Raw genomic sequence first — 16,913 nt, 5'->3', positions numbered from 1 at the left:
TCTCAGACGCCATTATCTACTAGGCCGAAAATATTATTATCTTCTTCTACCGTGTGGGTTGTGAGGTGGATTACCAACCTCGTCAACCCTGGAATGAGGGTTACTACTGAGCCGCCAAAGGCCCCTGACTCATGTAACGACTACATACTTACAGTCATGAGCAATATAATGTACCCACTTTAGGACTCTTTCGCACTAACATATTTGACATTTAGTGAGACTTACAGTTCAATTTGTCAAAAAAGTTAATGTGACATGGTACCAAAGTGTATACATATTAATGCTCGTGACCGTACATCAGAAATTAGTAACCGGGACCAACGGCTTAACGTGCCTTCCGAAGTACGGATCGTCCTTTCGGACAGATGATCAGCCTGTAATGTCCTAACCAAACTAGGGATCACAAAGTCATTTTTGTGTTATATCTCCACCGGGATTCGAACCCGGGACCTCCGGATCATGAGCCCAACGCTCAACCACTGACCGTTTAATATTATTGTTATCTATTATGTATATAATACACAAAATATTTATTAGTATTATAGGTGATGAAATGGTAACCTGTCACTAAGTATTCTCCAATTGATACTACTTAGTTACCGTTTCAAGTATTAACATAAGTAAAGAAAATCAGAAAATGGGATATTGGAAAAGTTTTTATTGAAAATATCCAATTTAAATACATCATTAATCTGTTGATTTCAAGTTGAGAGTTTATTTTATTTTAGCTTCAACCAGAAGTGTATTTATTAATTTTCCGTTTGAATCCTGATGTTTCCATGTTCATCTTCTGTGCTGAACTGCAGTAATCTGAAAGAAAAAAAGATTTAATTATTGATAATATAATTATTAATAAAAAAATAATAATAAAAATTAAAATAAGTAACGTGGTTCCTACGTAATCTACCTAATTAAGTACATAAATATTTTTCCATGAATAACTTGTATTGAATAAATTTGTCGAAAAATTGGTTGATTTTGAACTTGACACTTTCTTCGCTTCAGCCATGACTCCATTTGAATGAAATGTCGTAGAATCATTCACAATTGAGTGAATTACGCCACGGAAATTGCAGTAAAACTCATAAATTGACCTTCTACATGGTGATCCATACTCCTTACCGACTTTACTAGGCTCCCAGCCAACATATTCCCCGGTACGTTCATTTTCCGTCTTTAACCAGTCATATAAAGGTTGGAAGTATTCCAGAATACCGCTGGCATCCATGTAGCGTTGACCAGTGATGGCTTCCATTGCATCTGGCCATGGCTTGGAAGAACCCATCTTGAGCATTTTACTGGAATAAAACAAAATGGAATTGGATCAGTACTTAGCCGCGCCCCATTTAAGCATAGACTACATAAGCTGTAGCGTATTCGTAACGAATTTAAATTTGAGGTAAAAAAGGATTTTTGCAGAGCATAGGTAAAAATTACCCATTGACAAGATTTTATTGTGCGAACAACGAATATTCTGAAATAAACCCTTGAAATTTATACAGTCAAATTAAAATTACCTAATAACCATAAAGGAAATAGAAGATATAGCTTTTATGCCTTTTAAAAAGCATTTCAATTCAAAACACTTTATTTCACAAACATCAGTCTAGTTACAGACTAATTTAAAAATAATAGACACTCCTCTTTTACTAAAAGTCTTTAAGTTTGCCCGAATACATACGCGACCATCATGTAACCATGGACCAAACAATAAGTAGGTATATTTGTAAACTTACCCCAAAGCCTCTCCAGCGGTGGTGCTGTTATAAATGTCACAGTTGGACAACCATTTGCTAGAGTCACCGGGAATATAGTCTCCTGAGAGTTGACACAACGAACGGTGGAATTGGAACTGGATGATGTACGATATATAATACCTTTTGAAAAATAGTTAAACATAAGTAAATATTGGTGCTAATTCCTGTAAATACCGTCTAATTTTATTTTAAGTTATATCTGTCATTTTCTTATCCGCCGAAAAGGAAAGGGACGGGTAATCGACAAGCATAAAATTTATGGAACACACGTCAATTTTAAGCACAAATCTAAACCAACCGTCTAAAAATTTTACATCCGTCAATAACCCGACACAGTTAAGTAGACAGCACGTCAAACGGATTGCATACCAGCGACGTACCTTTTGATTCGCCCGGGTTATTCATTCATTCACTCATTCTTCCTAAAATTAAGAGCTGTGAATCATCCGTCCCTTTCCTTTTCGACGGATATGAAAATGACGGATATAACTTTAAATAAAATTAGGCGGTGTCTGCAGGAATCGGGGCCATTGTAGTCAGAAAAACTAAAAGCTGATGTCTTTGTTCCTCAAGGAACGATTAGTATGCAGTAGAAAATTATTTTTGTTTGAGTTAACTTATAATTTTACTATTTTTTGCTTGTACAATAGATTGCAATATTTGAAATTATGATGATAACTTCCGCTACTCTACTCTATTAGCTATCATAATAAGTTATTAAGAAGAAACCATATTGCTTACCTCATATATTCAACATTAGCCGAAATGTGATACTTGGCAGCAGCGTCAAAGTCCTCCTCAGTTCTTGCAACCGGAGGTTCAACACCTTGCAGGGATTCCCTCAATTGCCAAAAATGGCAATTGTATTCATCAGGAGTAGTGGTTCCACGGAATATGTTGTAACGGTATATATCTAAAAGGTACGCAAATGGCAGAAAGACTATCTTGTCTAGACCCTGAAATATTTAAAACGACACGGTTTAGGAAAGGAATTTTCTTTTCATTACGATGTTTGTAACAGCGCTTCAATACTAACCATTTTATACAGCTGATTGATATTTGATTCCTGATCGTCGGTTCCATCTTCCAACAGTCCCATTACCCTCAAATGTGGTGGTGAACTCACCGACAAGGCAATAACATCACCAACGGCCTCATGGAAGCCAGGATTTGCACCCTCACGGTAAATAACTGGCAAATCCTTGTACTGCAAATAGTACTGGATATGACCCATTTCATGATGAGTAGTTTTGAAGAAAGCATTGGTAATGGTAGTACACTGTTTGATTCTGAAATCTTCTCCATCAAAGAAATCCCAAGCGGACGCATGGCAGACCATGTCTCTTCCATCATTAGGTCTCTCCAATATAGATTTCTCCCAGAACAAGTCTGGAACTCCCATCAAGCCCAGCGATTTGAAGAAATCATTAGCTGTCTCAAATAATTTTAAAGCTGTATAATTCTGAAAGTAAATATTATATTGTTAAGTTAATAAGATGAAGATAATGTAAATAAAAAAATCAAAATGTCTTAAATCATACTTGTGCAACAAGAGCAGCTGTAACGTCAACTTCGGCCTTATCTGGATATGGTCTGCTATATTTTTCAACATTACCCCAAGTTTGTGCCCAAATATTTCCTGAAATTAATGTGACGAATCAAACTATTGAATAAAGGAATAGTCATCTTAGGTAGGTATTAATTTATTATGTAATCTTACCTAGTAGATGTGCAGGGATGGGACCTCTGGCTGAAACCACCTCTTCCCCATATTTCATTCTCAAAACGTGCCTGACATATGCATGGATTTGCTCGTACAATGGTTTAATATGGCTCCAAAGGGCTACAAATTGATCTTCAGCGTCACTTGCTTCATATTCGCTAAGCCACCACTCCGCCGCCGTGTCAAAACCTGAAGATATAATTATTAATGTATTTTTTTCTGAAACATGTTGATGTTACATAAACTAAACAGATTTTAATACGGCGTTTATACTATACCGTTTAATTTAGCAGCTTCGTTATACATTTGTACATATTCCGAAAAGTCATGTTTCGATGGAGCTCCAGCGGCCTTGTGCCATTCAACCCACGCATATTTCAGTTCTTCCGGATCATCGCTGTTAGCAAATATATTTGTCACATCTATAATAAAATGTGCAGCACATGTTTTATTTTCTATTATCTTCTTTATATTTTAAACTTTCACAATAATATTCTATATTTTTTTAAAGTTTATACATATTAAATGATAGATATAGCTGGCGAGCAGTGTGTATTACACCGTATGTGCCTATGACTTTTGGGAAACAGTTTTATAGTATTTATTTTTATATTTAGCCTTGCAGAATTTTGAAAAGAGCTTACCAGGTTCTACGAGCAAATCACATTTGGTTCTATTATTGTAATCACAAATTTTTGCTTTTGCATAAGTATTTTGCATGTTGTTGACAGCTTGAATTAGCCGCTGGTTCAAATCCTCAGGCAATGCTGATGTACCTAATATAGAATATTTGTGGAACATCCTCTTTAAGTCATCATTCTCGAACTCATGCCAAAGGTACGTCATTGTTTCCTTCCAATATTCTTTCTCTTCTTCTGCTATTTCTAAGGTTGTTTGCGTCTAAAAACATATAAATATTAGTTACAAATTGTCACCCTCGTAAAATTCTAAATTTACTTACCTAGTTTTTTTACGAAAGTTCTTTAGAAAGTCGTTTGTTGTTTTTTTTTTTTATATCACTCTCTTTATAATATCACACATAAATAGCATCGTAATCTACTTACCAGTACTTCTTCATTTACCGTCGTAAGATTTGCCACATAGTTCCAGTTGGCTATTTGCAGACGGTTCTTCATCTTGGACGTCAAGTCATCTAAGGTTCTCATATACTCCTGACCCGAAGCCTCCTCAGCTGCTCTTTCTTGAGCCCATCCCTGGGCTGCCACCACGAAGACTGAAGCTATCACCCCTACCAGGGCGAGCTCGCCGGCGATCTTGAGAATCATCTAATTATTGGAATATACTATTTATTTTTTGGATATTTTAATACTTCTTAAATTAATGAAAGTACCTAATTTATGTTCCTTTGTAACCGCGTAATTGTTGTATTAGTCAGTGTTGTAAGCATTCATAATTATCAAGTGTACCAAAACATTAATATATGTCTTAATTTTATTTGTATTATATACCGCTGTTGATGCATCGTATAAAATAGAGGTGTATACTTATAATTAGTAATGTTTATCGTTGCATAAAGTACATCTAAACCTGCTTCATCTGAGGCACATTATGTGGAAAAGTTACATCGCATTAATAGTGAGAATGATGCGTCGGCGCTGCAGTAAATTGCATTGGAACGATGCAAGAAGTTATATATATTTTTTTATTTATATTTCACGATATTACAGTGCAAAAGCGCCAATGCGCCGTGGATCTTTCATAATAATATTTACTAATCTATTACGAGACAAAACTGAATAGCAACTATTAGGCACCTACCTTGACAATCCTTTACTACGAAATAAGATGAACTGAAGAAAATTTTGTAATAACAAGTCTTATTTATATACAGAAAAAAAATATATACCTAATAAAACCGATGTCAAGGGTTTCAACGGTCTATTAAGCATAAATTATTTTGTCTTGCAATTTCATACACGAATAGATATTTCTTTTTACTATATCTTTCTGCTGATTAGGAGTAAATTGTATTACAGTTAAAATCATCTGCCTAGCGTTAACCAGGTTTTTAGAACAGGGGGGCTAAAATGGCCACTTTAGCAATTCATATAAATCCAAATCATTTCCTGAATTCCGAGCATTATTCAAGCAATTCTGCTATTTTTAGTAAAATGGCCGCATTTTTTAGAGGAAATGGGAAGTTATTTGTTGAAATTACAAACACTTTCCCGCGTTTTACAAGATGAATTGAAAAAAAGTTTCTCTTGACTAACTTTTAAGAATTCAGCTATTTGACGTTTGCAATTCATCTTAAAGTTGGCCATTTTACGACTTTCCATAGGGAACTGTCAAAATGGGAAATTCATATTATGAATCGCAATATGAATTGAAATATGAAAATCCATAAGTGGCCATTTTACGATTTGCAATTACATTCATAATAGGAACATAATTATTATTATGATTCATCAAAAGCGGCCTTTTTAGCCCCCCAGAACTTACATATATAACTCTCTTTGTAGTTTCACTGAAATATCCACAAGGCATTTTACTAAAATGACCAAAAAACTAAAACGTAAACACTTTGGACTTGTCGAAATCTCACAACAAACTGAAATACGATCGCGTCTCATATGTTAATTCATTTATTATGCAAATGAATCAGTGTATTGGTCTGTCTGTCATGGTTTTAGACTTGAAAACGCTGTAGTCCATAGAAAAATTGCCGAAACTAAATGGAAGGACGTTGTATGGGAACTAATAATACAAACATACATAAACTCATGCCTATTTCCCACTGGGGTAAGCAGAGTCTATAAAATTCCATTTGCTTCGATCCTGACACACTCTCCTGCTTCCTCCACATTCATCAATCGCTTCATACACGCACGTCGGTTCAGAGTAGATCGTAGTAAACCTTTTCTAAGGACATCTTCAATTTGGTCAATGTAAGTCACTCTGCACGCCCTACCATCAACTTTCGCTTTATAGGTATACCGCTTTCGCAATTCTATTATCTTTCATCCGCTTTAACTAATAATATTTTTGAATTACTTTGTAGTCGTGTCATTCTTATAGTTCTTCATGTTAGTTCTTCATCAAATCCACCTTGTGGCTACAAGATGTATTTTGATAATATGTGACTCTAAGGAGATAACGGTTAAGATTCGCTTTTGTGCTACTTTTCATTATTTTTGTAAAGATAGAAAAATAATTTATTATATATTTAAGATAGTTATTAGTCTTTCAATTAACGATCTGTTAAAGTATCTGCTAGACGAAATAGCTGAGTGGGTATATAATCTCTATTTCGTCCTCCTCAGTCGTGACCTTATCAAAACTAATTTCAAAACTTTATCTTCGTAATGAACAGTCATGAGCAATATAATGTACCCACTTTAGGACTCTGTTGCACTAACATATTTGACATTTAGTGAGACAGTTCAATTTGTCAAAAAAGTTAATGTGACATGGTACCAAAGTGTATGCATATTAATGCTCGTGACCGAACATAAACAGCCCACGTCCCACTGCTGGCCATAGGCCTCCCCTCAATCAATCGAAGGAGGATTGGAGCATACTCCACCACGCTGCACCACTGCGGGTTGGTGAAAGTCTTTTACTGCTAATAGCCGAGACCAACGGTTTAACGTGTTCTCTAAAGTAAGGAATAATTTTACATATTCGGACAATCAGGTGATTTAAGCTTGTTGTCCTTATCAAACAAAGGACAGTCTCACAAAGTGATTTCGATAATGCTCCCATCGGGAATTCATCTCGAACCTCCTGATTGTCAGCCCAACGCTCTAACCACTAGATTACGGAAGTACGGACGCTGTTCGAAATGAAATTATATTCCAACCTATATATAATTTTTGTTGCGCTTTAAACCTACGCTACGCTTTTATTAAATTTATTTCCTATATCTAAAGAGTGCCTTAAGCAATAAGGCCACCTGTTGTACAATAAAGAGTTTTTGTATTGTATTGTAAACCAATAGAAAATTAAAACATTAAATTTGATGTGATATGGGCCTCGGAAAAAGTGTTACGTGCGGATTAGATTTTTTTTCCCCCGACGTAAGTATGTAGCGGTTATGTTGTATGTAAATCTGATGACGAAGACGTACAAAAATGATTTTGGTGCACCCTGAGTTACTAAATTATTTTATGCTGTTATTATTACAGTAAGAACACATTGTGAGTAAGTATAACTATAGAATGAGGAATTTTCCAGGCTCCGTTCCTTTAATCAATATAGATGGAGCTGTAAAGATTTTCCTTCGTTTAACCTTCTAATTTCATGGATAACAGACCTATGCATCTTTTATCTTCATTATTATTCTGATCAAAATAAAGAATAGCTATATAGGTAGCAACATAATTCTATACCTAATCTGATCCAAATATCAAGCAACAATTTTTTTTATTTTGCCGTACATTGTATTTTGGAATAATTATCATAAACTGCCTGTATACGTCCCACTGCTGGGCACAGGCCTCCCCTCAATCAACCGGAGGAGGTATGGAGCATACTCCACCACGCTGCTCCACTGCGGGTTGGTGGAGGTGTTTTTTACGGCTAATAGCCGGGACCAACGGCTTAACGTGCCCTCCGAAGCACGGAATCATCTTACTTTTTCGGACAATCAGGTGATTCAAGCCTGAAAAGTCCTTACCAAACAAAGGACAGTCTCACAAAGTGATTTCGACAATGTCCCCATCGGGAATTGAACCCGGACCTCCAGATCGTGAGCCTAACGCTCTAACCACTAGACCACGGAGGCTGTTGATAATGAGAAAATAGGTAATTATCACGTTGAATATCGACAGTGCCATCAGAAATTTAGTTAATATAGTTTATTTTTGGGGAATGTAGGCTGGAAAGTCCCTCATTAAGGATAGGTAAAAAGCACTACAAATAGAACGAACGGTCACCACACGCCCCGCACCAATTCCTATCAGGGGCCTACCTCACCCCCTCTGGATCTTATGGGGGAGAGCGCGGACAGCTTGTCTCGCTTGCACTTGCCCGTGCCCGGGGTGCGATACCTATAACTAAGATTTTTTATTAAAAAAAGACTCACGTTTGGTGTTACTTCTGAGTCCCAACACCAGAAACTACTTATGATGCCCTGAAGTACCGATTGATAATACTAATATTTATCTCAGATCAAATGATAAGAATGAACATGAGACGGGGATAAAGTATGTCAACTTTATCGATATAAAGATATATAAAGATAATAAGAAATAGATATATATATATATATCCGATCACTCGGCGAGTGATGGGCGATTCTGATGGACACAAGCATCCAGCAGCATTAATCCAAAGGTGTATAGTAGGTACCTACACACACCTCGCCAGCCTGTACTCCAAGCCGTAATAATAAAATTAAATGAAAAAATATATTTATAGATATTTTATATATATATATATATATATCTCTTTCTGTGTTCTATTGTGTACAAATAAATAAATAAATATATTGGTATTGTTAGTGACATCGCAACGAAAACTTCGAGGGATGATTTAGGCCATGGTATAAGAAAAGCAGGCTCAATCCTATGACAAGCCGCCATTGCTAGCCCATTGACGACGTAAGTGTTACCATTAAATTGGTATCTCCAACATTCCAAGAACGTATTTTTTTATTGAAATTTAAATGAATAACTGACTAATGTAGGTATTTAATGTTAGCTGTAATTTTTGAACATACCTGTGATTCTGAATAGATATCAAGTGGAATTTTCCGTCGCATAGTACAGAAACGCAAAGTATGGAACGGAAAAACATTTTTCAGACTGGAAAATCCACTTGATATCAACTCAGAATCATCCCCCTCAGCATTTGTTATGATATATGCCACTAACACCCTATCTACTTGTATGGCTACTTGTTTGTACTTGTACAGGGTGGAAGTGACATCACAACAAATACTGAGGGCGATGATTCAGAGCTCATTATTTTGAATTAATATCAAGAAGAATTTTCTATCGCAAAAGTATATAATTGCAAACAATTAAAAGAACCACAAAAAATACATGAATTTTTCGGCGGAAAATCCACTTGATATTAACTCAGAATCATAGCCTGAATCATATCTCAAAGTTTTCATTACGATGACACTAACACCATGTATATCTTGTTTTGTCTAGTCTGGTCGTAAAAAAAAACAATATTCACTTAAAAAAAAGTTTATTACGAATACTGAGACTCGCCTACTATAAATTAGACTAAGTTAGATAGTAAGTACATGCGCGGGTCACGTCTCTTTTTCCGGCTCCGGCTCTGGCTTGACCTGTTTTGCGCTTAGGGCCGCTAACTGCTCCGCTGTGCAATATTCTGAAACAGACACAGTAGATAATAACTACTACTGTAACAGCTAACAAAAGAACATAGCACACATAAATGTATTTGCCAGAATACAACAAAATATAAAAAGATGGTAAAATAATTTACATAATACAAATAAAAAAAAAATGGTACTTTGAAAAGAAGATACTTATTGTTATAGAAAATTATACTACTTATTACAATTAAGAGTGGTATTAATAAACTAATCTCAGCTTCGAAACTGCCCTCAAGATCATGTCAATGTGACAGTTCTCATATAAAAACAGAGACTTGAGCATGATCTTGAGGGCAGTCGCAGCTGAGATTCGTTTATTAATACCACCCTTAATAAGGTGAGCAAAGGCGGACGGTAGTAATAAACATGAAAACTATACTCACGGACTTTACTCGCTTCCCATCCAATGTGTTCTCCGGTACGCTGGTTCTCCTGCACCAGCCAGTCATGCAGAGGTTTGAAGTACTCCAAAAGACCATCAGCCTTCATTGCCCGTTGGCCGGTCAACGCCTCCATCGCATCTGGCCAGGGTCGCGATGAACCCATCTTGAGCATTTGACTAGAAAAGGAAAAAAGATAAAATAAAAGCCAAAACAAAACAATATTAATTGGAAATACCGTATACAGTCTCGATATTTACGAGTTATTATGACAATGTAACACGTGGTTTTTCTGATCTAGTGTAAAAAAAGGAATATGATTATCTAAACTAATTAATGTAATTATTTAAAAAACCGGTGACTCGCCTTGCGACTTTTCAATCCAGCTATAAAAACCAGTACCTAATCGAATCTAGATCTTCCAGATCGTGCGGTGAATCCCACCACACCACCACCAGTACGTCATAAAGGCCGTTCAGGAAGTTGTCACTAAATCAAAAATATTAACTTACGACAAAGCATTTCCAGCAGCAACGCTCTGGTAGATGTCGCAATCAACAAGTTTCTTGGTGAAGTCTTCTGGTATATACTCGCCGGCAATCTGACACAGCGCACGGTGGAATTGGAACTGGATTATGAATGACACGTAGTATCTGAAATTAGAAACAAATTGGTTTCTGGAGTGATAACAATCTAACAACAATGTTCTTCATATGAAAATTTAGGTCTAACGCTCTAGAGCATCTTTACGCTGAAGTAAAAAAACTTCGAGATTTCTTATTGGGGTGGCAATATTTTTATTTTAAACACTACTTATCTTGGCGATGCATTTCTAGCTAGGACTTTAAGATTATTTATTTATTGACATTATAATACGGGCTCAACGTTGGTAATATTTCGTTACCTGGCATATTCAACATCTGCGGACACGTGGTATTTGGCGGCAGCATCGAAATCCTCTTCAGTCCTGTTGACTGGAGGTTCTACACCCTGAAGCATTTCCCTCAGCCTCCAGTAGTGACAGTTATAGTCCTCAGGAGGAGTGGTACCGCGGAAGACTCCATAACGGAACAAGTCCAAAGTATAGGCGAATGGCAGGAAGACTATCTTGTCTATGCCCTGAAAAGAGATTTTTTTTTGTTGATTTTTTAAATGAAGAGTTAGTATTTGTAGTTTTAAATAAAGTTGATGAAGATAGAAAGAACATAACACAAGAAAGAAAACAAAAAAATAAGAAAGACCTACTGAATTTTTTTTTATAGGTTATGTATTCAAATAAAACTGAACCATACCATTTTATAAAGCTGGTTGATTTCAGTCTGTTCATCTTCAGCATCCCCAGTGACCAGGCCTACTCGACGTAAGTGCTTAGGAGATGAAACTGACAGTGCAATAGTATCACCAACCGCCTCGTGGAAACCTGAAATGAGAAAATATAGAAAGTGACGTTAGATAGATAAGTCTCTTATAAAAAGGCTTCCGGTGTTTATGACAACCAAGCAAAGTTAAATTCAATTTTCCTTGGCTGTCCGTCTCCTTACATATGAGTCTAATTGTGAAATACCGTTTGCGATTAAGCCATTAATGTCTAAATGATCAATCGTAAAGATGCAAACTGATGTATCGAGTCGTTACTTATGAAAATTTTGTCAATTGGATTAAATTGCCAAATAATATTGTGACTTTTTATGACATCTAAAATTATATTGTACTTAACAGAAAAAGTTTGACTCGACCAGTGTTAGATGTCATGCTAGAACTAAACAAGCTATAAAAAATAATATGAATGAAACTAATTAGAATTGATGTGGCCCTGTATTAATTGCTTATTTGCGGCATGCTTGTAAATCATGATATCTTTACTGAAACACACTTGACATACAAATGAATTTTTGGTGAGCTTAATTATTACTAGGTTAGTTAAAACTTTTAAAAAAGTCTTAATATTCGTAATATTAATATTATAAGGTAAAAAACATATGGGATTACATACAGGAAAGTAACGAAGATTGTAACTTTCAAAATGATCAATAGGACAAACAATTTAAGAAATCCCAAGTCTGGCGATCCTACTTAGGAACGGCAAATGAAACTACAAAATAGGTTACTCGGAGGTGCTAATATAAACTGGCCATAATAATCTTTTGTTTAAAAATGTGTAGATAGATTGCTTGTAACGGCTTCAGATTATGGAAGGCAGATTTTTTGAAATTATCATTATCATGCTTTCCTAGCAAATGGACTCAAGAGAATGAGGAGGGATTGAAAACACGCGGACTTGGTGATTTCGGTTACAAAATTGTTGCTTCGAGAATGATAATCCCGAGAATTACAATAGCCAGCTTTAACCATTTTACGATTAGTAAGGCGAAACAGGTTCAAAAAACAAAGTCCTTTTATAAAGCCCCGAATATAAAATATGAAATCACAAGCACTCCATTTCACCTTGATTGGAACCCCCTCGGAAAACTACAGGCAAACTTCTGTACTGCAAATAATATTGCACATGTCCCATTTCGTGGTGGACCGTCCTAAAATGTTCTTTGTTCACCACCGTACACATTTTGATCCTTAAAAAAATAAAAAGGTTAATAAAAATTACCTGGATTAGCTCCGTCTCGGAAAATCATGGGCTGGTGACGGTATTGAAGGAAATACTGTATGTGGCCCATTTCATGATGAGTTGTTTGGAAATACTCATAATCAACTGTAGTGCACTGTTTGATCCTTCAAAATTAAGCCAGACATGTAAGATGAAAAATTTTGAATAAATACTTTTAGAATATGTAATCATCATCGCCACCTTTGTAATGGTCATCAAAGGCACATTAAAGTCTAAATACTGCGTTACTATTAATCAATTTTACGACATTGATTCAATTAACTTCAAATACATAATTATGTTTTAAACTATTAAAGGATCTCCACTTAGCAATACTATTTACAAAATTTTCGAGAATTGTTACTATTAAATATTAGAAAGGAAATTGAACCAACGTCGATGAATAACTTTTTATCGTTTCAGTTGAACGATTTACGTCAAACTTAGAAATATAACAACATCTAATCTTAACTCTTCTGAAGCGCTGTTAGAAAGATTACCTAAAATCTTCTCCATCAAAGAAGTCCCAAGCGGACGCATGACACACAATATCTCTGTCTGTAGGTTTCTCAATGATTGAATTCTTCCAAAACTTTTCAGGCATCGCTGTCAAATTTAAGGATCTGAAAAATTCGTCTGACATTTGGAACATCTTCAGAGGAGTATAGTTCTGTGCCCGCATGGTCTGTGTGATGTCTATTTCCTTCTTGTCAGGATAAGGCCGAGTGAAAGATTCAATGTTATTCCAAGTTTGGGCCCACATGTTTCCTGAAAATGTATGAGGGTTTATTATTTAGTCCTGTAGATAATAACTCAGAGAACATTTTATAACAACGTCATGTTAGTAAGTAGTTCTAAAATTCGGAAGAGATTTTAATACATTTATTGAAATTTATGAATTAGTTACTACAATTCTGTGACAAATTCACTCAAAGTAAATTCAATTAACTGAAATTTTTGACACTTGTTTAAGCGAAAACTTACCTAATAAGTGAGCAGGTATAGGTCCTTTAGCCGACACTACTTCGTCTCCATACTTGTCCCTCAATCGTTTCCTCACGTACGCATGAAGTTGTTGGTACAAAGGCTTAATATCTTCCCAAATTTTAGCAAGCTGCTCCTCAAAGTCCGGCACTTCGTATTCTGATTGCCACCATTCCGCAACATCTTTGAAATCTGGAATTATGAGGATGACAAAATATTTATATAGGTATACCTAGATATTATTTTTTCATTGATAGAGATTTTATATACTTCACATAGTGCTGCAAGTTCCTAAATTAAGTGCATCCATCCCTGAAAAGTGTCATATGTTTATATTTTCTAACATTGTTTCAAGGAAGATTCACTTACTATTCATTTTCGCTGCTTCATTGTCCAGTTGCACATAAGTGGTAAAGTTGTCACGAGCTCGTGCACCAGCTGCCTTGTGCCATTCTATCCAAGTGTGCTTCAGCTCCTCGGGATCTTGACTCTTTGCGAAGATCTCCGTTATTTCTGGAATCGGATTACTCTCAGTGAATATTAATACATACATACATACATACATAAACTCACGCCCGTAATCCCTAATGGGGTGGGCAGAGCCACAAGTAATCAAAGACAACTTGCAGCCACTGTTGATACGAATTCCAAAGATGGATATTAATATAATTGATTTTAAGGTCACTTATTTAAAGCAAAAAGTTATTCATCTAATACTGTTTTATTAAGCGCCCTTGAAAAAGTGTGCTTACGTACTTAATTTTTAATTATGTAAAACTTTTTAATCAATTTACTCAAGAAACAAACTTAATGAGATGATAATAAACTATAAAACACTTGAAGATAGACTATATTATATTCGTTCGTAGTTTTTCGCTTTAAGTCAAATTTATGTTTAAAAACACAAGATCCTTACCAGGCTCCAAAGACAGATCACATTTCGTTCTGTTCTTGTAGTCGCAAATCTTCGACGTGGCGTAGTTCGACTCCATGTCTGATACTGACTTCATCAGCATCTTGTATTTGTCATCAGGAAGGGCCGACACGCCGAGCTGTGAGTACTTCTTGAACATCCTTCTTAGAGTGAAGTCCTGGAAATCTTGCCAATGGTACATTTTTGTCTCCTCCCATGCTTGTTTCTCTTGCTTTGATATTTCTAATTGGACTTGGAGCTGAAATAAAAGGGATTTTTGTGATGTAATTTTCATTTTTTGGCCCTCTGATTCATCGAGTATTAGGTATATATGTTGAACTCTATTCTGAAACTATCATAATCAACTTACAAAATATCCAATGCAAAATGAGTCACTTAGCAAATTATTACATAATGAGATAAAGATGACATATCTAGGTAGCAAAGAACTAAGTAAGTACCAAATTTTAGACCAACAAATATATTTTGACATAATATGTCGGTAGGGTAGGTACTTGCTTTTAACTTTACATGTAGTAAGCTTTGTTTCTTATATACAATATCAAACTTTTGGTACGGTAGGTTAAAATTATTTATTTGTAATAATGGTATTTAACCGAAACCAACCTTTTTCTCTTCATTCTCTTTAGTAATATTGGACGTGTAAGCCCACTCGGCTAAGGTGGCCCGGTTTTTCCTAAGGCCAGCAGCTTTGTCTAGTTCGATGATATACTGCTTGCCCTCGTGTTCTAGGGCTTCTAAGTCGGGATCGCGGCCCTGGGTCGCTACCACGAACACGGCGACGATCGCCGCCAGAAGCGCGGCCCCGCCACCGATTTTTAGCATCGTCTGCAACAAGACATTCAGAATTTGTTAACTTACATTAAGAACCTTAACCATCAGAATGCCCCTTTTTATATAAACTATTAGTTCTATTTGGGTTTACGTATGTTTATAAAGTCTTGATAAAGTTATTGAATAATAAAATTATCATTAAAGCATCACTCATAGCTTCTGAGGATTTGCTGACAAGTTTTCGATAAAGAATATATTTTTATTTATTATTCAAGCGCTTTAAAGGTTCCATCTTCAGATATTTAGTATAACTAAGTTAATACTTGCTATTTTGTGCACTGCAATTCAATATTTTTAACAAAATTCATTGCATATATGGAAATATTCACTACGACTCCTAGTTTATATGCAATATTATTGCAATCACCATTTAAAACTAGTTTACCTGTTCAAGTAAAACACATTAAATTCATTTGATATCAAAAATACTTTGTAAAAAGATACAACAAAACTATATTTTACGACACCTCTCTGTCATGTCAAATCTTGGTCAAATCAGCAAAAATGAGGCGAATGAAAACACAAACAAAGATAAGTTAGTGAAAGAGATATAAAAACTCTTCAGATAAGAAGATGAAGAGGTTTCATAAGTAAGAATGTCATAGATACTTTTATCAACAGCCAAAGTTATTGCAAACAATAATTCTTATTTACCGCAATGTTCATTCATAAAATACAATGATTCTTGTATAATTATTACATTTACTAAATGTCATTTTTACGCTAACTTCTTTTATAAATCGGCAAATTAAGCAGTAAATATAATTAACATATTAAGCTGACGATACAGTAGGCAACCGAGCATAGTGTCTATCTGTTATGGCATTCCTTAAAAAACAAATAGGGTATTTGACTGGGTCAAAGAAAAAATATAAAATGCTATCTAGAAATAGAAGCCAGGCTAATATGATTAAAAAATAATCTCATTTTACTATTCGACATATTTTCAATTTATTTATAAGAATTAAGTAATAATGAGTACTACGTTTCAACGCTTTTATTGATGACGTCACAGGACAGTATTTCCGTACAAACTCTAAAGAAAACTTTCGTTTTGACGTTTCGTAAAAAGTATCTCATTTGACTAGGTTGTCTAGTAGCCAATAGCTCGCTAATAATATTCAGATTCTATTTTATGAGGCATTATCTACATAATTATGTGGCAACTTTATTCTCAAATATAACTTTTATAAATCGGATTTATTTTCGCGGTAATGCGCAAATAAGAGGTTAGGTTTAGTTCGAATCCCAACAGAGTCCGGATGGTTTAAGAAATTTTCTCTTTGCGAAATTGCAACAGGTTTTGAATAGTTTTTATGTCCCTCAGTAAAAGCGAAGTGACCCTTTAATACAATCGTTTATATTCGATTGTAGAATTTAAAT

The 16,913-nt window shown here is 35.3% G+C and overlaps 2 protein-coding genes across 6 annotated transcripts in view; both read right to left on the bottom strand.

Moving 5' to 3' along the window:
- Positions 1-638: 638 nt before the first annotated feature.
- Positions 639-8,580, bottom strand: LOC126369381 (angiotensin-converting enzyme-like). The gene is made up of 11 exons (XM_050013761.1): positions 8,528-8,580; positions 4,545-4,766; positions 4,125-4,380; positions 3,759-3,902; positions 3,478-3,669; positions 3,299-3,396; positions 2,794-3,219; positions 2,499-2,713; positions 1,737-1,877; positions 1,123-1,298; positions 639-810 (listed from the first exon to the last, which is right to left on the bottom strand). The coding sequence occupies exons 2-11, from the start codon at positions 4,764-4,766 to the stop codon at positions 731-733; spliced, it is 1,950 nt and encodes a 649-aa protein (XP_049869718.1). The 5' UTR covers positions 8,528-8,580; the 3' UTR covers positions 639-730.
- Positions 8,581-9,625: 1,045 nt separating this feature from the next.
- The window catches only part of LOC126369379 (angiotensin-converting enzyme-like), a 66,581-nt gene continuing 59,293 nt past the window's right edge, over positions 9,626-16,913 (bottom strand). For 4 of the 5 annotated variants that reach the window (XM_050013755.1, XM_050013758.1, XM_050013759.1 and 1 more), the window contains exons 2-12: positions 15,303-15,524; positions 14,679-14,934; positions 14,132-14,275; positions 13,763-13,954; positions 13,279-13,546; positions 12,622-12,746; positions 11,469-11,596; positions 11,081-11,295; positions 10,689-10,829; positions 10,180-10,355; positions 9,626-9,789 (exon numbers count right to left, since the gene is read on the bottom strand). In XM_050013755.1, coding sequence (XP_049869712.1) covers positions 9,710-9,789; positions 10,180-10,355; positions 10,689-10,829; positions 11,081-11,295; positions 11,469-11,596; positions 12,622-12,746; positions 13,279-13,546; positions 13,763-13,954; positions 14,132-14,275; positions 14,679-14,934; positions 15,303-15,524 — 1,947 coding nt within the window. In that variant the 3' untranslated portion in view covers positions 9,626-9,709. Of the gene's footprint in view, positions 9,790-10,179; positions 10,356-10,688; positions 10,830-11,080; positions 11,296-11,468; positions 11,597-12,621; positions 12,747-12,778; positions 12,904-13,278; positions 13,547-13,762; positions 13,955-14,131; positions 14,276-14,678; positions 14,935-15,302; positions 15,525-16,913 lie in introns of all 5 variants that reach the window. The other variant, XM_050013756.1, reaches the window with a different exon arrangement.

The sequence above is a fragment of the Pectinophora gossypiella genome, chromosome 9 (genome assembly GCF_024362695.1).
Source record: "Pectinophora gossypiella chromosome 9, ilPecGoss1.1, whole genome shotgun sequence".
Classification (NCBI taxonomy): Eukaryota; Metazoa; Arthropoda; class Insecta; order Lepidoptera; family Gelechiidae; genus Pectinophora; species Pectinophora gossypiella.
Note: the sequence above shows the minus strand (reverse complement) of the source record. Positions and strands in the feature narration are given on the sequence as shown.

Excerpts from the sequence above, each read along its gene's own strand:
- LOC126369381 (XM_050013761.1), bottom strand. The coding sequence starts at position 4,766 with ATGATTCTCAAGATCGCCGGCGAGCTCGCCCTGGTAGGGGTGATAGCT. Across the intron at positions 3,903-4,124 it reads TGATTTGCTCGTAGAACCTG|ATGTGACAAATATATTTGCT; the intron begins GTAAGCTCTTTT and ends ATTTTATTATAG. Across the intron at positions 3,220-3,298 it reads CAGCTGCTCTTGTTGCACAA|AATTATACAGCTTTAAAATT; the intron begins GTATGATTTAAG and ends ATTTACTTTCAG.